Genomic DNA, 15831 nt, shown 5'->3' with positions numbered 1-15831 from the left:
AAGGTCTAAGGAATTAGGGTCTAGTCACATATAGTTTGCCATGAATTAAATCTTGCATGATTAAAATAGTTAGTAAGAAAAATGAGTTCGAAAAAATAGATAACTCTGAAGCCTTAACTGTTTTCTCTATATTTTATTCCCAACTCATTGCTACTTGCTTTCTGAAATTCTTAATTTACTGTTTAATGCTATTTGAATACCCAAATACTCTTTTCTATTTGTCTAACTAAGCCAATCATTTAACTATTGTTGCTTAGTCCATCAATCCTCGTGGGATCGACCCTTACTCACGTAAGGTATTACTTGGTACGACCCGGTGCACTTGCCGGTTAGTTTATGGGTTATAAAATACCGCACCAGAGCACAAACAAAAGCTAACTGTGGCAGAGATGAAGATGTCGAGATGGATGCGTGGTCATACACAATTGGATAGAATAAGGAATGAAGATATAAGAGAGAGAGAGAGAGAGAGAGAGAGAGAGAGTACCATCAATTGTGGAAAAATATTATAGAATCGCGTCTCAGGTTGTTCGGACATGTGAGAAGAAGACCGAAAGAATACCCAGTCATGAGGGTGGATGAGATGGAAGATGGACCAGGGGTGAAAGACAGAGAAAAACCTAAGAAGGTCATCCATGAGGTGGTTAAACGAAATCTATATTTAAACGGTCTCTCTATAGACATGATATATGATAATGCTCAATAGTGTCGTTTGATTCATGTAGCCGATCCCACCTAGTAGAATAAGATTTTGTTATTGTTGTTTTTGTTATTGTTTATGTTGTATTTTTAAATATTTTAAAATAGAATAATACAATATATTCTCAACGTATTGTTAAAGATAAATTAAAAGAAATTCTAACTACAGCAATTTGCTCTCTACAGATAGGGCTGCACACGGATGGGATATACGCTAAAATTCTATCAAATATGCACTGCTCCCATTGGATCGGATCAGATATGGTATCCGCGTTTTTTTAGGTTGGATCGGATATCAGATATATCCACATAATTCAGAAATTTGTTTTAAGGCCTTGTTTGGCTGTTTTTGCAAAAAAATGTCCAGAAAATCATTTTTTCACTTGTTTAGGCCTATTAACTTTTAAAATATTATTAATAAAAGTTCTCTTGAATAATAAAAAAATAATAATAGCACAAGATCTAAGTTTGATTGTTCTAAGTTGGAATACAACATAAAAAATTAAAAACAAGATAACATAAAATTTATGATAAGACTTGGTAAAACAACACATTAAATTAGCAATTCAACATACCAAAACATACTAAAACAACAACTCAGCAATTAAACATACTAAATCATACTAAAACAGCAACTCAGCATACTAAAACACAGTAAAAGAGCAACTTAGCAAGTTTCAATTGACATATCTCTTCCATTTGACACTGTATCAGCAACCATTCATTCCTATTGAGAAATAGTAAGTGAGAAAAATTAGTAAAACATGTTAGAAATAGCAGGTCATCACTCAGCAAATACTACAACCTACAGGTGAGTTTGGTGAAACTATCACTAGCAATGATACATTAGAAAATAGCTTATCTGGTAGAAATTGACTACAATGTCAAGTAGTTGATTTCTCATTCTTGTAAAATAATCTTTCAAAACTAGTATATGTTATCATGTTAGGTAAAGAAAAATACTTGACAACTGGAAACGAAATCAAATAGACCAATAATTTAAAGCATGTTTTGATTTGCCAAAAGATGATATAATGCCATTGTATTTTTTCAAAAAGAAAAGAAAATCATTGACAGTAATTTAAAACTGTGAGAAAATGGCAGGACGATTCTCCTTTGGCAAAGAAAGATATAAAATTAAAGAATGTACAGAAAATGTTTTCGAAATATCTTAGAATTTGTTCTGTCTATACTATAATATTTAATTTAAAAATTAAAATTAAATTACCTATAATACTTGATGAGTTGAAGAGCGAAGACGATAGAGACGAAGGAGGCCTGGTCTGACAAATTGATGAAGCCGCTTGGGGAGACAACCATTGCCGATGGAAGAGAAGACCAAGCTGCTAGAGGAGACGACCTCACTGCTGGAGGGGGTGATCGCACCACTGGAGGAGACCACCAACCGTGAGCGCTGCACTAGTGAAAAACGCAACCTATGGAGAACAGTGCCTATGGAGAACGTGTATGGAGAATGCGACCGCCGTCCACCGCGTCAATCGAGGAGGCGACGACCGTGCAGCTGGAGCCTGGAGGAAACGACGAACTTAAAAGACGGTGATGGATAATTAACGCCGGTGATGGAGTGAGGTAGAGCCAGTCAGAATGGAGAAGGAGAACCAGAGTCTAAAAGTCAGAGTAAAAGTCTGAGAGGAGAGCCCAGAGAGTAAGAGAGGAGCATCGTAACATTAAGGATTTAGGGTTGGGTCACATTACATTAGAATTTATTTAAAACTAGGCTATTTATATGATGTGCGGATATGCGGATTGGATCCGCGTGTATCACTGCCAAATTCACTATCCAATCCTATTATGGTGCAAATAAAATAATATTGGTAAAATTTAGATTGGATGTCGCGGATATGCGAATATTTTCTAATCCATGTAGAGCCCTATCTACAAATTGCCCCACTCAAATTTTGAAAAAGACTATACAATGCAATAACGGATTTATACATCGAAACCTAATCTCTGCCGTATCTAAAGAAAATCAGTCGTTCGGTTGATAGTAGATACATTCGTAAGAAAATATATTGGAAAAATCCATGACCGGTGAAAGACAGAAAGACGGTTCAGTTTGAAATTCCCCTCATCTTCAGATTTCTTGCTTTAGGCATTACTTACCGGCTACCGCTAGTTTGGGTACTCTTTTTTCTCTTGATTGCTTCACTTCTCTGTGTGCTTCTGATTCATTATCAGTAACCGATCCATTGGAAGCTTAAAGAAAGAAAAAAAAGAAGATTAGCCCAGGTGTTTAGTTTTCTTTCTGGTGCAATTTCTTTTCCAGATTCTGTGTCACCAAAGCATCTTGCTATTGATTCATTTGCGTTTAATTTCCCGGAGTGCTAAACAGCATGCGCTTTAGTTCTAAAAGTTGCATTCATTTTTTCATTATTTTGGGCTAAACGGTTTCCGTTATTATTCAGTTAAGCGTCGTTTCGACTACTTGTGTGTTAATTAATAGGTTTGCTCTTTTGGATTTTCAGTGTTTTGATTACCTTGTGAGAGAGGTGTGGGAGAGGAACAAATCTGTTTGTAATTTGGATCTCTTTCCTGTGAAACCCTAATTTTCTGCATAAGTGAAGGTTCCTTACTCAATGGAAACTGGGGATGACAATAGCAATGCCGATAGCCCTGAACGTACGGCAGGGATGGAGGGGTGCTTGTATTCCGAAGCTGTAAATAATGGAGTGGTAATTGTTGATGGGAGTGGTCCTGATGAGAGCAAAGAAATTAGGCATTCGAAGAAGGAAGCTGTAAATACCAGAGTGTCAACTGCAGATGGGCGTTTTCGGACATACAAGAGGCGGAAACATGTAAAGATGAGTTGTTCAGAAAGCAAAGCTCAGGAAGAAAGCAGAGTGTGTGTGGAAGCCGCAAGTCACTTTTCAGAACAGGTATCCTGCACATCTTTTGCTGCATGTGTGCCTTCGATATTTGTCTGTTTTCATTTATCATATGGCATAGGAGATTTTATATCTAATCTATTGTTTTGTTTTCTGATATTTTGTAGAATTGTTATGCACAAACTGCTAGAATTTTAGGGTTATGTAGGCACTAGCAACTAGGCATGCATAAGACTGGAAAATTTTCAAGAGTGCTGATATTGAGGGATTTGTTTTTATAATTTTTCCTGTAAATAGTTTAATGTTAGATTCCACTTGGAATTATTTATATTTGTTCTACTGAGGAAAAGAAGTCTTGAATGCGAAGACCAGAATAGTAGTATGTTCACATGTTATTTGTGGTTCTCTCACTGCTAGGGAAGGTAGGAATCATGGGGAATGTGAGTCATCCTGAATATGCAGATATTGTAAAAGGATAGTCAGTCAACCATTTTGTGAGGTGTATGATGCGAATATTGTAACAAGTTGTGTGTGTTTGTGTTTACGTGTGTGAGGAATTTATTATTAAAAGGGTAGTAACATAAAAGGATAGTCAGTCAACCGTTTTGCAAAATAGGCTTAGGAGAGTCATAGCTGCTGCGATGCTCTGAATTGGGTTTCTCTCCATTTTTGCAATTCCTATACTGTTATCTTCTTTCTAAGCTGATATTAAGCTGATATCAGTTGTGGGTGCTACTGGTGTTTAAAAATACACATACATCTTTTCTCTTTGCCTATTTTCTGTGGTTCCTATCAGCCCCTTAGTGTGTGAGTCTAAGATTTGTTAATCTGAGTTGCAGAAGAGACATTATTGCTGAAGGGCTAATGTTTTAGGAGAAGGAAGAAAAAATTGCTGTTGTCTGATTTTATTTGTCAATGAGCATGCTGTTTTTAAACAACGAGTCTTTCTCTTTTTCTTTTAAAGAAAAAAGCTTTCAGTAAGTGCTAGTTGATTTGTGAAGTTAATGACAAAATTGTTGTGGAGAACACACACGATAAATGAATCCAGCACATTATTTTTCTCTTAGAATTTAGATATGAATGCAATTTACAAAATAGTTAGTGGAGCGGTGGGGTGGCTTGTGTAGAATTCCTACTTCACAAAATTTAGATGATTTAAAGAGCAATACTTACAATATCTTCATCCCTTCTGCAAAGCTGTAATTTAAGATTTCCTTTTATGCAGGCTGTGAAGAAACCATATGGTATAGCTGTAGGAAATACTTCAAAAGATAATTCAAATGGACATTGGGGGAATGTTGTACTAAATCATTTATATCATTCATTAGGCAATGATAACAGTGGCACAAAGTGGTGCATAAAGGAAGCACTGATGAGTAATCCAAAATCCATTACCGACATGGTTTGTTCTATGTCTAGAACTGCATATATCATGCTTATATCACTATTAAATTACTTTTGTCTCTTCCATCTTGCAAATCAACATATTTTTCTGCAGGAAACTTCTAAAATTGACAAAGATGGCCAAGAATGCTCGTCACACTTCGACTGTTCCTCTCATAGGTTACAGTTTGAAGCTAATGGGCATGCATATGTCATGCATGGTGGATGTTCAAGTGAATCAGATGGCAATGGTCTTACTAAGAAGTGTCAGCGTGTGTTCCATAATATCTTAGCCTCTGAAAAATTCAGTTCATTATGTAAGGTGCTACTAGAAAATTTTCATGGAATGAAACCTGAAAGTGTAGTTGACTTTAGTGTCATAAATTCAAGGATGACAGAAGAAGCTTATGAACAATCACCCACACTTTTCTTGTCAGATTTTCAACAGGTAAAATTTAAGTACCTATACAACTAACAGATTTTGCATGGCTGTATGATTTTGCTTGAGAAAGTTTGAAAAATTTAGACAGCTGAATATCTGGATAGTATGGCTATTATTGTTGTTTATGTATCTTTCAACTTCTATGCTCTGAACCTGAAGTGCTTAAATTTGTACTGATCCTGACATTTGAAATAACCTAAAGGAGATGTGTTGCATATGGTGCACCTACATCATTCTACAGTGTAGGCAATTAAGCTAAAATATGGAAGCATACATAAGGAGAATTAGGGAATAACAGGGCAGTATTGTAATTGACCTGCTAAGCTGGCAAAGTAGTTGAGGGGAAATATATTCTGTAGGGGAGAGATAAGAGGTATTTAGGTGATGGAAAGTGTTGACTGAGGTATTCAGATCATTGAGAATTAGGCTCAGAACTTCAGGAGTGAGATAGGCTCTTGAAATCCTATCACCTATGTTTTCCTTTTCTGTTTTCTTGGTAATTCAATAACATTCATACTACAGAGGGTTAAAATCACATGGGCTACGCTGCTACAATACAATTCTCCATTCCTCTATTACCGTTCTTCTGTTCTTTTCTATCATCATGGTACCATGTTTAACTGGAAATTCAATTTTCAATATTTATTAGTGGTTATTTCTTCAAAACATTTTGCTGCGCTTATTTCATGTTATTTTCTCTTATCTAATGCAATAGTTAAGCTGTTATTAACCATATTAATCTTGGATTTGAACAAGATAGACTTTATAAGAGTAAAGACATGGGTATCCCGTATTCCTTGATTTAGCTTTTGGTGTGGAGTTAAGGCTACAATCTTAAGAAGGTACTAGAGCCTATCTTGTTTTTTGTCTTGCTGATGTTCATCTGTGCAAACATCATGCCTTGAATATCCAATTTTGGGTGTGAGGGAGTGTGTTAAGTTTGAAGTTATTGAAGGGTACAACCAAGATTGCTCCTATAAATACCGGGGCATCCATTACCTCTTGAGCTAGCTTTTCGAGGTCACATTAGACTCATTCTTATATAACCCAGTTTTGGGATTATTTTAAAAAGATAAAGTTGAAGCTTAGAAAAGCAAGCCTTTAGGTAAATTAGAAGCTTCTTCGATGGAATTTATTTTTATAATAATTCTGATATGACTGGTTTGTAATAAATTATCAACAGCCTCCAGTAAGCACGTGCTGAAATGACTATCATAATTTTATTTGTTGTAGCTTATTCTAGGCCACAATTATGAATTATGGTAGTAAATCTTATTAAATATGTCCAACTTCATGGTTAAAATTTTACAAAACTAGGATATTTACTGCTGTTGCATTAGCTTTACTCACATCAACAGCACATTTTCTTGCGGGTCTTTCAAAGAAGGGATTGGCTTATTTTGGTAAATACATCCGACGAACTCCAATCCTTTTACCAATTAACATCTCACAAGATTTCTCAAAAACCTTGCTGTGCACTATGAAGCCTTCTATCACTCACCGTGGAGGTGTAACAGGGGAAAGAGAATTTTCTAAGGGGCCCATTACTAAAAGAGGGAAAATAGCCCCTCTGCCTAATAGCTACAGCAGAACGGAAAAGAGAGTGAGAGTAAGGAGGGGCCTACTAATGTAACAGAATTGGCACATGAAAAGGGTAGTGGAAGGGGTCTGAGATCTAATTTTGTTAGTGATCAGTTGGGAGAGAGGAAATTTGAGGGAGTGATTGATGATGAGGGAGGACATTGAGAATTTGGAGAATGCACTCAGGCTTGCAGAGAGGCTGGGCTCTTGCATCCCTCTACTATTGTTATTTTCTCTTTTCCTTTTCTCCAACAAATAATACACTAAGTGGGGAGGGTGAATTCTCACTGAATCCACCATTCCACTTCATTTCCCTCTTTTTTGGTCCCTATTTCTGACTATTTTCCCTTTTCTATCACTGGTGCATTATTTTCCTCTCTGTTTTCTCGATACTGGTTGTTACAAGTTCCTCCCTTTTTTTTTTATGAAAGGCAATTTTTCCAAGGAAAATGTGATACTCATACGGATCCAATCCATTTTTAATATCTTATGCATTTTTGATAATTAAAAAATAATGTTACTTGATGACTTAATACCAATCAAATTGAAGTAAAAGTTATATTGCACAGTAATAGAACTTGTGATGTACAGGATTTAATGTTGGGCAATCAATGAAAATAAACTAATGTTCCTTAGATGAAAATGATGTATTGAACAAGTAATTTGACCACATGTGATTAGGAATGAGTGAATTAAAATCAAATGTGTTACTTATTGTGGAATAGATGGTAAAAGATTTTTGTAGGTGGTTTTCAGCATTTGCAAAGAAGGCTTGTAAACGACCTATTAAGGAGAGTAAATTAGATGGATGATAGTCCAACACCTATAGGTAGAGGGAGACCTAGAAGAACTTTAGGTAAAATCATTAAGAGTTTTGGATTTTAATAGATTGAAAGAGGCATTTTTCTGAAATGATACTATAGAATTGTGCTGTCATCTAATCATATACTTATCCTCAATGGAACCTTGTTACAAAGATTAGAAACATATATTGTGAATTACTTGAAAGTAACAGTCAGCACGTTTGTTATTTATATGTTACACTCAAGAAAAACATACAATTTACATAAACGGTAGAAGAATGAGGTTATTGCCTGTCTCCTCATTTTTGTAGTGGCCAATATTTCTTGTAGAATATTGCCATGTGTTATGAATGATAATATATTAGAAGTTAGAGAACTCGAGCAGCCCTAAATGTTTCACATTAATTCATCTGTGGAATTTCTGGATCTGGTCTGATTGTTGCCATGGTTGAGGATAGTCTATAGTTCTGGATTTGTACAATGCTGGATTGCTTCCTTTTTTTTTCTTGGCTAATTTTGATGTAGGTTTGCATCTGGTTTGGTGTTAATATTGTTAAATTATTGTCAATGTTGTTTATATCAACCATTGAGTTGAACTATGGTGTTGTCATTTCTTTTTCAAGGTGAAATCTTTCTTCTTTAGTTTATGATTTGATGGTAAATATGGCAATTTATCTACAAATGATACACTGAACTTCTCAGTGTCTTCTGTAGACCCTGAGCAGATAACTGGGGAATGTAATTTCTGGGTCTAATTATATGTTTAATCTTTGTAATATGGTTAGGTTTGGAGAAAGCTTGAAAACACTGGAAATGAGATTGTTGCTATAGCAAAGAGTCTTTCCAACTTGTCAAGAGCGTATTACTTAGAGCATGTAAATCTAAAACCTTCGCTATTGGAAAGCATCTTTAATTGCTTTTGTGTATTCTTATCTTCCTGCTTTTTTTTATCCCTTTTGCTTACCTTAAATTTTTTGTTTAGGTGGGAGTTCCTGGACACAGTTCATTTGAGGATCAAAAACAAGTGGTATGACATAGGAGTATTATAATTTTATTTTAATATTTAATAAGCTGGTAATGCGTGATATCTCATCAAGTACCAAAAAGACAGAAAAGGAATTTCTTTGAAGTCTGCAATTGAGTTACTTCAGTTTATAAACAAGAGTAGGGATAGTAATGGGTACCCGTCCCGACGGGTACCCCTCCCCCACCCCCAATCTACATTTATGAAAAATGCCCCCTATCCCCGCCCCATTTCCATCACAGGTCTCTGTTTAATTGTCGCCAAGGGGATAGTGGATACCCCTCCATGTTACCTTCAAAATTTTTTAAACAAATTTAGTACAAAACCCATAACACAATCCTTCAAAAGTTCAATAAAGTTTAACATAAGGCAACACAAAACACAATTTAACCTAATCTAATACAGATGTTAAATATCCAAGAAGACAACTTACAACTTTTATATATAAGTGAGGGCATTTTAGTAAATTTTCAATTTGCGGGGATTTTGCCGGTCCCCATGGGGCTGATACCTCTACCCCTGTCTCCGTCTCTATGGTGGGTTCCTGTGGGGATTTCACGGGTCCCAGTGCGGGTAATCCCCATGGGTACAGTTTGGACCTTCCAATGTCTACAGCTAGTGCAGCTTTTAGCTGGAAGAAAATAGTTACTGCTATTCCTCTCTAAGCCTAGGCCTAGCTTAGACTTCCTATCTTCCTCTATTGGGTACTTTTTATGGGGGTTTCTTTTTTCTGTGGCATCTGGTGAAAGTAGGTTTAATCTACACATCTGATAGAATACTTAGCTGGATTCCTGGTCCTTTAATTAAAAATAAAATATTGCATTTATCTGAATAGGTTACAATTTCCATTTTTAAGATAGCATCGGTTTGAGAGATGCATGTAAAATACCTAGTTTGGAAGGAGAGTAACTAAGGAAAAGTTAAGAAGCAAACTCTAATAGAGTATAGAGCATTGAGTTTTAGCTCAAAGCACATCTAGCCTCTTTCAGGACTAACTGATATACATTCAAATGCTCCCCAAAGCCTCCCTCAACTTTGGCATAGAGTTCCTCCACACACCAGGTTGTGGAACCCCCTTCTAATCATTGAAGAAAAAAGTAAGCAGTGGCAATCCTTTTCCCCTTGCACCTATTGTACTCTGACAAAAGCCAATGACATTCATTTGTATTGGTTATTAATCAACTGTATCCTAAAGCATAATAGCTGTAACAAAAAATGATTTTATAGTGAAAAAGGATGAAATTCTGAAAGAAATTGAGACATTAAATAGGATAGGTAAGGAAGGTCTTATCTCTAGTGAAGATTGTGAGAAGGGTTCCCAGTTAAATGAGTTTGAGGATCTTTTGTTGAAATAAAGATTAAAGAATTAGTTGGGGACAAAAGGCCAAATTCGAATGGAAGTGGATGTGAATTCTAAGCTTTTTCATAAGGTGCTTATTATTGGGAGAAAGAGGAAAAGTTTAATTTAGTGGTGGTTTGTGGGGATGGTTAGCTTGTTAAACACACACACATTTAGAGGAAATGTATTCTAGATCATTCCTTTGTAGTTTAAATTGGCAGCTATCCCTCGTGAAAAGGCTGCTTCTTGGAGAGACCCATTGGAGAAAAGGACATAAAGCAAGCTATCCCTCATGACTTTATTGCTAGTTTTTTATCGTGTCTTTTGGACAGACCTTTATGGTTCCCACCTCTCTCTCATGACACAATGCTCACTCTCTCACTCGCCAGCTAGGCTAGTTACAAAACCCACCTTCATAGTTCACTCAATTATAATTAGGTCGTTAATATCTAATTGTCTAGGTATGTAACAGATGTCGTCAAAGTTTATCTTTCGAAGGTGTTGAAGAGTTCCATAACATGAGTATCATGTAGTTTTATGAGAAATGCTTCTGTAGTGAGGAAGATGATGAATCTTAGATTGTGCAGAATGTATGAATGAAAGTGAATTACCATGCTATTATTCATTAGTCTGAGTTGGTAAAACAGAATTGGTAACCAGTGATTGCCATAACCAAATTTCCTAACGTAGCTAAATTGTATTAAAGGAATTTCTTAATTTGGTTGACTCATAACTAAACCGATTGATTGATTTGTGGGTCAATCTGATCTCTATCTTCAACACACCCTGTGCACATGCCGTTGTTTTTGTTAAATTAATGTTATACACTTATAGAACCAAAAAAAAAAAAAATAACAAAGAAAAGAAAAAATTCTTTGTTTTGAGGTAGATTTTTTTGTATCTGAGGACATTATTTCTTGACTAAGAAATATAATATTCAATATTGTAGTTCACTTTTTCTTTAGGTAAGTAAGAATTTGTTGTAGGCAGCTCGGTGAGGGACTTTTTTATTTTTAAAACTTAATGTCTTGCTGGCTTTCACTACAAATGGTGCACATGATCTGTTTTACACAACAAATGCAGACCCTTATATTTATTTATTTTTTTGCTGTGGTTGCCGTTTTATTGAATCATTACAAAATGCACTCTTGATATGATTAAAGATTTTGCCTCAGATTTATTAGATTGGTCTTGAGAATTGCTTTTCATGCATTCTTGTCAAACAGTTCCATAACTATGCATTGGACAATGTTATGAGACCACAGCAGACAGAAGTTTGTGCTACAGATAAAGTCTGCAGTTGCAGGCATTGTGGAGGCAAGGCAGATGGGACAGACTCCTTGATTTGTGATTCATGTGAGGAGATGTACCATGTATCTTGTATTGTGCCGGCTTTGAAGGAATTACCTGAAAAAAGCTGGTTCTGTGCCAATTGTACTGCTATTGAAATAAGATCTCCACATGATAATTGTGTGGTGTGTGAAAGGTTGAATGCCCCAAAGTCCTTGAACAACATTGTTGGTGATGAGAGCATTCCTACAAATGATGAAACACACAATGAATTGGAGGAAAATTCAAATTGTACATATGGGATCGAGGTGTCCATAGGGAGAAGAAACTTGCCTGATTGCAAAATTTGTAGGGAGGAAGTAGATGGAGAAGATGTACGGATATGCGGTCACAATTCATGCCCTAGTAAATACTATCATGTAAGGTGTTTGTCCACTAAGCAGGTCCAGTCATATGCTCACTGTTGGTACTGCCCTTCTTGTTTATGTCGAGTTTGCCTCGTTGATCGAGATGATCACAAGATTGTTCTCTGTGATGGTTGCGACCATGGATACCACATCGATTGCATGGAGCCTAAACGGACTACCATTCCAAAAGGCAACTGGTTCTGCAGAAAATGCGATGCAGGGATCCAAGCAATACGCCGGGCTAAAAAGACATATGAGAATTTCAATTTTAGAACTGGCGAAGATGTTTCAAAGCCTAAGTATAAGCTTGGTAAGAAATGGAAACAAGGACGAGAATTGGAGAAAGATGGAGGAATGGACATGCTTTTAACAGCAGCCAACACACTTAAATTTGAAGAGAACTTGGCTAGTAGCTAGATTGGTTAATAAAAAGCATGAATTCCTTGACGGCATATGCATTAACTGGTAAAACCCGATTACTTAGCATTTTGTGCATTATTTTGATTATTGACTCATTTTGTTAGGCTGTAGAACTGCCACATTTAGCTGACTTTTGGGTACAAAATCATTTGAAACATAGGACTATAGAGGCCGAAAAGATAAACCACCAAAAAACTGTATGCAAGAGTAAGTTGGTCATAACAATTATGTAGTACATATGGGTGATATGAAACTTGATTGTCTCCTTTGCTACTTGTGAATTGTAAGATATTGAGTGGCCCAACTTATGGCAATTACGACTTGTTTTGTGTTCCTTTTTAGGTCCTAAACATGCTTGTGATAAAAAGATTTTGCACTCCTGTTTTGGGTTTCTCAGAGAACTGCTGTTATCAAGAAGATCCTTTCTAAATGTTTCTCAAGAAGAGTTAATTTCTTTGAAGGAACCGAAGGCTGTGTTATATTTATTATTTGAAGGAACAAGAAACAAAGCGCTTGACATTAACAATCAGAAAATCTCCAATTTATTAAGGGAGTGGGTGATAAAATTAACTCATACCTTTGCAAGTAAAACGAGCGGCAGCTTAGATGGGGCAACTGTAATCTTCAATATTGATTTTGTTAGATCTGCTGAGAAGCCAGCAAATGCATCCGATTATCAAATATTCGTATAGGTATACTTATCCTAATCAAAACCTAATGACCTATCATGTAACATGTATACCTGTCCTAATAACAACCTAATGACCTATCATGTAACATGTATACATTTTTTATTTTTTTGGATCAGTGGGGGGCCAAAAGGCGCAGAGACGTACTTTATAATCAAAGGTAAAAAATATCAATGATAATGATTCATTTTGAAGTGGAGTAAAATTACCTTTAAAAGAGCGGATAGAGAGATCCAGAGAATGAAAGAGGAAGAAAAAGCTACAGGGTTTGGACTTCAGAGAGGAGAACCAAAGAAGGATGCAACTTCTAAAGGAGAATATAGTAACATTATGGAGACAATCGGAGAAGTTTTGGGGATAGCGGTCTAGATTAAAATGGCTGTGATGAGGGGACAAAAATACGATATTCTTTCATACCACCACTATTTACAGAAGACAAAGAGAATAGAAAGGCTGAAGAATGTGATAAGAGAATTTTTGCCGGTTTAGAATCGATCAAAAGCAAGAATCAATTTGTTGGTAGTATAGTTTAAACCAACAATAAACTCTCTTAATCAAATGTCAATTTCAAAACACAATATAAACCGAGAGTAAATAAACCTCGGGTCATTCTTTCCTAGGATGCAATTGAAGTGTTACTTCCTTGGTTGTTAAGGAAAAAAAGGGTTTCAAGCAAGAAATTAAAGATTAAAAGAACTAAGAAATCAAAGAACTAAAAAATGAGCAAAATTGTGAATTAATGCAAGCAAAGGTAAACAAGATCAAAACTACTGAAAATGCTATAAATGCAATAAGGAGCCTTGACTTAGGAATTGAGAATCCAAGGAATCCTATCATCGCCATAACCACAACTATGATAATTGTCATGAGTTAGTCTCGCCTAGTCAACCCCAACCATCGAGGAATAAGTCAAGCAAGCATAATTGACCTTAATCCATAAGTCCTAGCCAACTTACCAAACTAGTTGATAAAAGGCTAGCGTCAATGGAAACAAGAGCCAACTAACTCCCAAAGAATTACCACTAAATGTCGGACATTATGACTCTAGTATCCTATGAACTCAAACCACAAGCTAAGGTGTGAAAATCTACTCAAAATCTAAAGTTGGTATTTTCATAAACACCTTGTGTGCATAAAATTAACACATGAAAAATTGCAATGTAAAATGTGAAACTATAACCAACTATCGACAAAACTAAACATAAACAAGCAATCAAACATAAAGGAAGCAAGGAACATTAAATTCATTGATCAAAACTTCAAGAAACACAAAATTGCAATATAAACAAAGTAACTTGAACCAAAATGAAATGAAGGTAAAAGTGCTATAATGGAAGAGGAAATTGAGAGTACTTACAATTAGAGAAGTAAAATCCAAAAGAAAAGCTTGCTATAAAATGCTACAATGGAGATGAAAATTAAACCCTAAGAGAGCAATGCTACACTACTCCTACTCCTATGAAAGCTTCCTATACTACTACAACTACCTAATTAAAAGTGAGCTCCCTTTTGATATGTGTTGAATTCCCCTTATATAGCACTCCAAATTCAGCTCCCAGCCTTCAAAATTTGGGCCAAAAGCCCTTAGAAAATGCACAACACGTGTTTCATTAACAAAATCACGTGCAGGGACCTGTGCGGACGCACAGATGTGTGCGTCCGCACACTTGGTTGTTTTGGCTCCTGTGTGCACGCACGGGTACTTGTGCGCACACACGCATAGAAATTTCCTCTTGTGCGTACGCACGCTGGCTTGTGCGCACGCACACTTGGCTGAAGTGGTCTTGTGCGTACGCATGCTTGCTTGTGCGCACGCACACCTTGTTGTGTGTGTTTTTCCTTGTTTTCTTCATGTTTTCTCCCTTGTACATGCCTTCTTCCATTTTTGGCCATCCATTCTTGCCTTCAAACGTCTGAAATCACTCACAAACCATATCACGGCATCGAATGATATAAAAGTGGAATTAATTTGCTCTATTAAAGCACAAAATTGCATGTTTTCATATTTAAGATCAAATTAGGGATCAAACACAAAAGTATGCTATTTTGGTGCTTAAGTGTGAGTTCATGTGCTAGAATCCATCCAATGTGGACTCATCAATTTCCCCACACTTAAATGATAGCATGTCCTCATGCTAAACTAACAAGGAGAATGATCAAAGGGGTAATCAATTTATTGAATGCAACTATCTATATGCATGCAAGTATGTAAATACTATCTATACCTATATATCTATCTATAGTTTCTATATGAAATTGGTGAAAACAAACAATCAAATTCCTAAGCAAGTATAGACAATTAGGGCAAAGCAAGGGGATAATCCAATGCAACCAAAATCTAAAGAATTGATCCAACTCATTAAAGCGAAGCAACTTGCAAGAATGCATGATAAGAAGCATGGAAACATAGAGTTGAGTAATTGAACCCTCAATAGGTGTGTATACACTCTGATCACTTGGTGTTTAGGATTTCTGTTCATATCCTGGGTCGAGCAGTCTAATCCAGGATGTTCTACTGATAAGACGACCGACCTCTCCTCAAAGAGCTCGGCCAAATCACCAGAAAAAGCCCAAAAAGGGCCCAAATGGAGGAACACGACCCAAATCCAAAGGCAACCCAAGCCTATAGAGATAAGGGCGGTTTTCTTGAAGACAAGATGACCTCAATCAAAGATAAGATAAGATAAGATAAAGATAACTAACTTATCTTATCTAAGAAGGTCGCTCTACACCATTATAAATACACTGAAGCACCCAAGTATAACTCATACTCTGATTCTACAAAAAACCTGCTTAATACCCTTGCTAACTTAAGCATCGGAGTCCCTTGCAGGTACCACCACCCTCCGGTGACGAAGGATCAGCAGCATTGCCAGTCCAACAAGTCGGACACGACAGCTCCGGCCAC

At 36.3% G+C, this 15831-nt stretch overlaps 1 protein-coding gene across 5 annotated transcripts; it reads left to right on the top strand.

The window, feature by feature from the left end:
- The first annotated feature begins 2779 nt into the window (after positions 1–2779).
- On the top strand, positions 2780–13494 carry LOC107460290 (PHD finger protein EHD3). 5 transcript variants are annotated; one of them, XR_008002086.1, is made up of 9 exons: positions 2802–2949; positions 3186–3596; positions 4771–4947; positions 5044–5376; positions 8540–8629; positions 8737–8781; positions 11344–12279; positions 12577–12926; positions 13043–13492. XR_008002086.1 is itself a non-coding variant. In XM_052252801.1 (8 exons), the coding sequence occupies exons 2-7, from the start codon at positions 3297–3299 to the stop codon at positions 12229–12231; spliced, it is 1833 nt and encodes a 610-aa protein (XP_052108761.1). In that variant the 5' UTR covers positions 2802–2949; positions 3186–3296; the 3' UTR covers positions 12232–12279; positions 12577–13494. The 5 variants fall into 5 exon arrangements, 4 of the variants coding, with proteins under 4 accessions (XP_015934132.1, XP_015934133.1, XP_020984221.1 ...); XM_052252801.1 differs by having other exon boundaries at positions 12577–13494; XM_016078646.3 differs by lacking the exons at positions 12577–12926; positions 13043–13492 and having other exon boundaries at positions 2780–2841; positions 11344–12551.
- The last annotated feature ends 2337 nt before the right edge of the window (positions 13495–15831 follow it).

This window comes from Arachis duranensis, chromosome 8, assembly GCF_000817695.3.
Source record: "Arachis duranensis cultivar V14167 chromosome 8, aradu.V14167.gnm2.J7QH, whole genome shotgun sequence".
In the NCBI taxonomy this organism is placed as follows: Eukaryota; Viridiplantae; Streptophyta; class Magnoliopsida; order Fabales; family Fabaceae; genus Arachis; species Arachis duranensis.
This window is presented reverse-complemented; position numbering and strand designations above follow the sequence as displayed.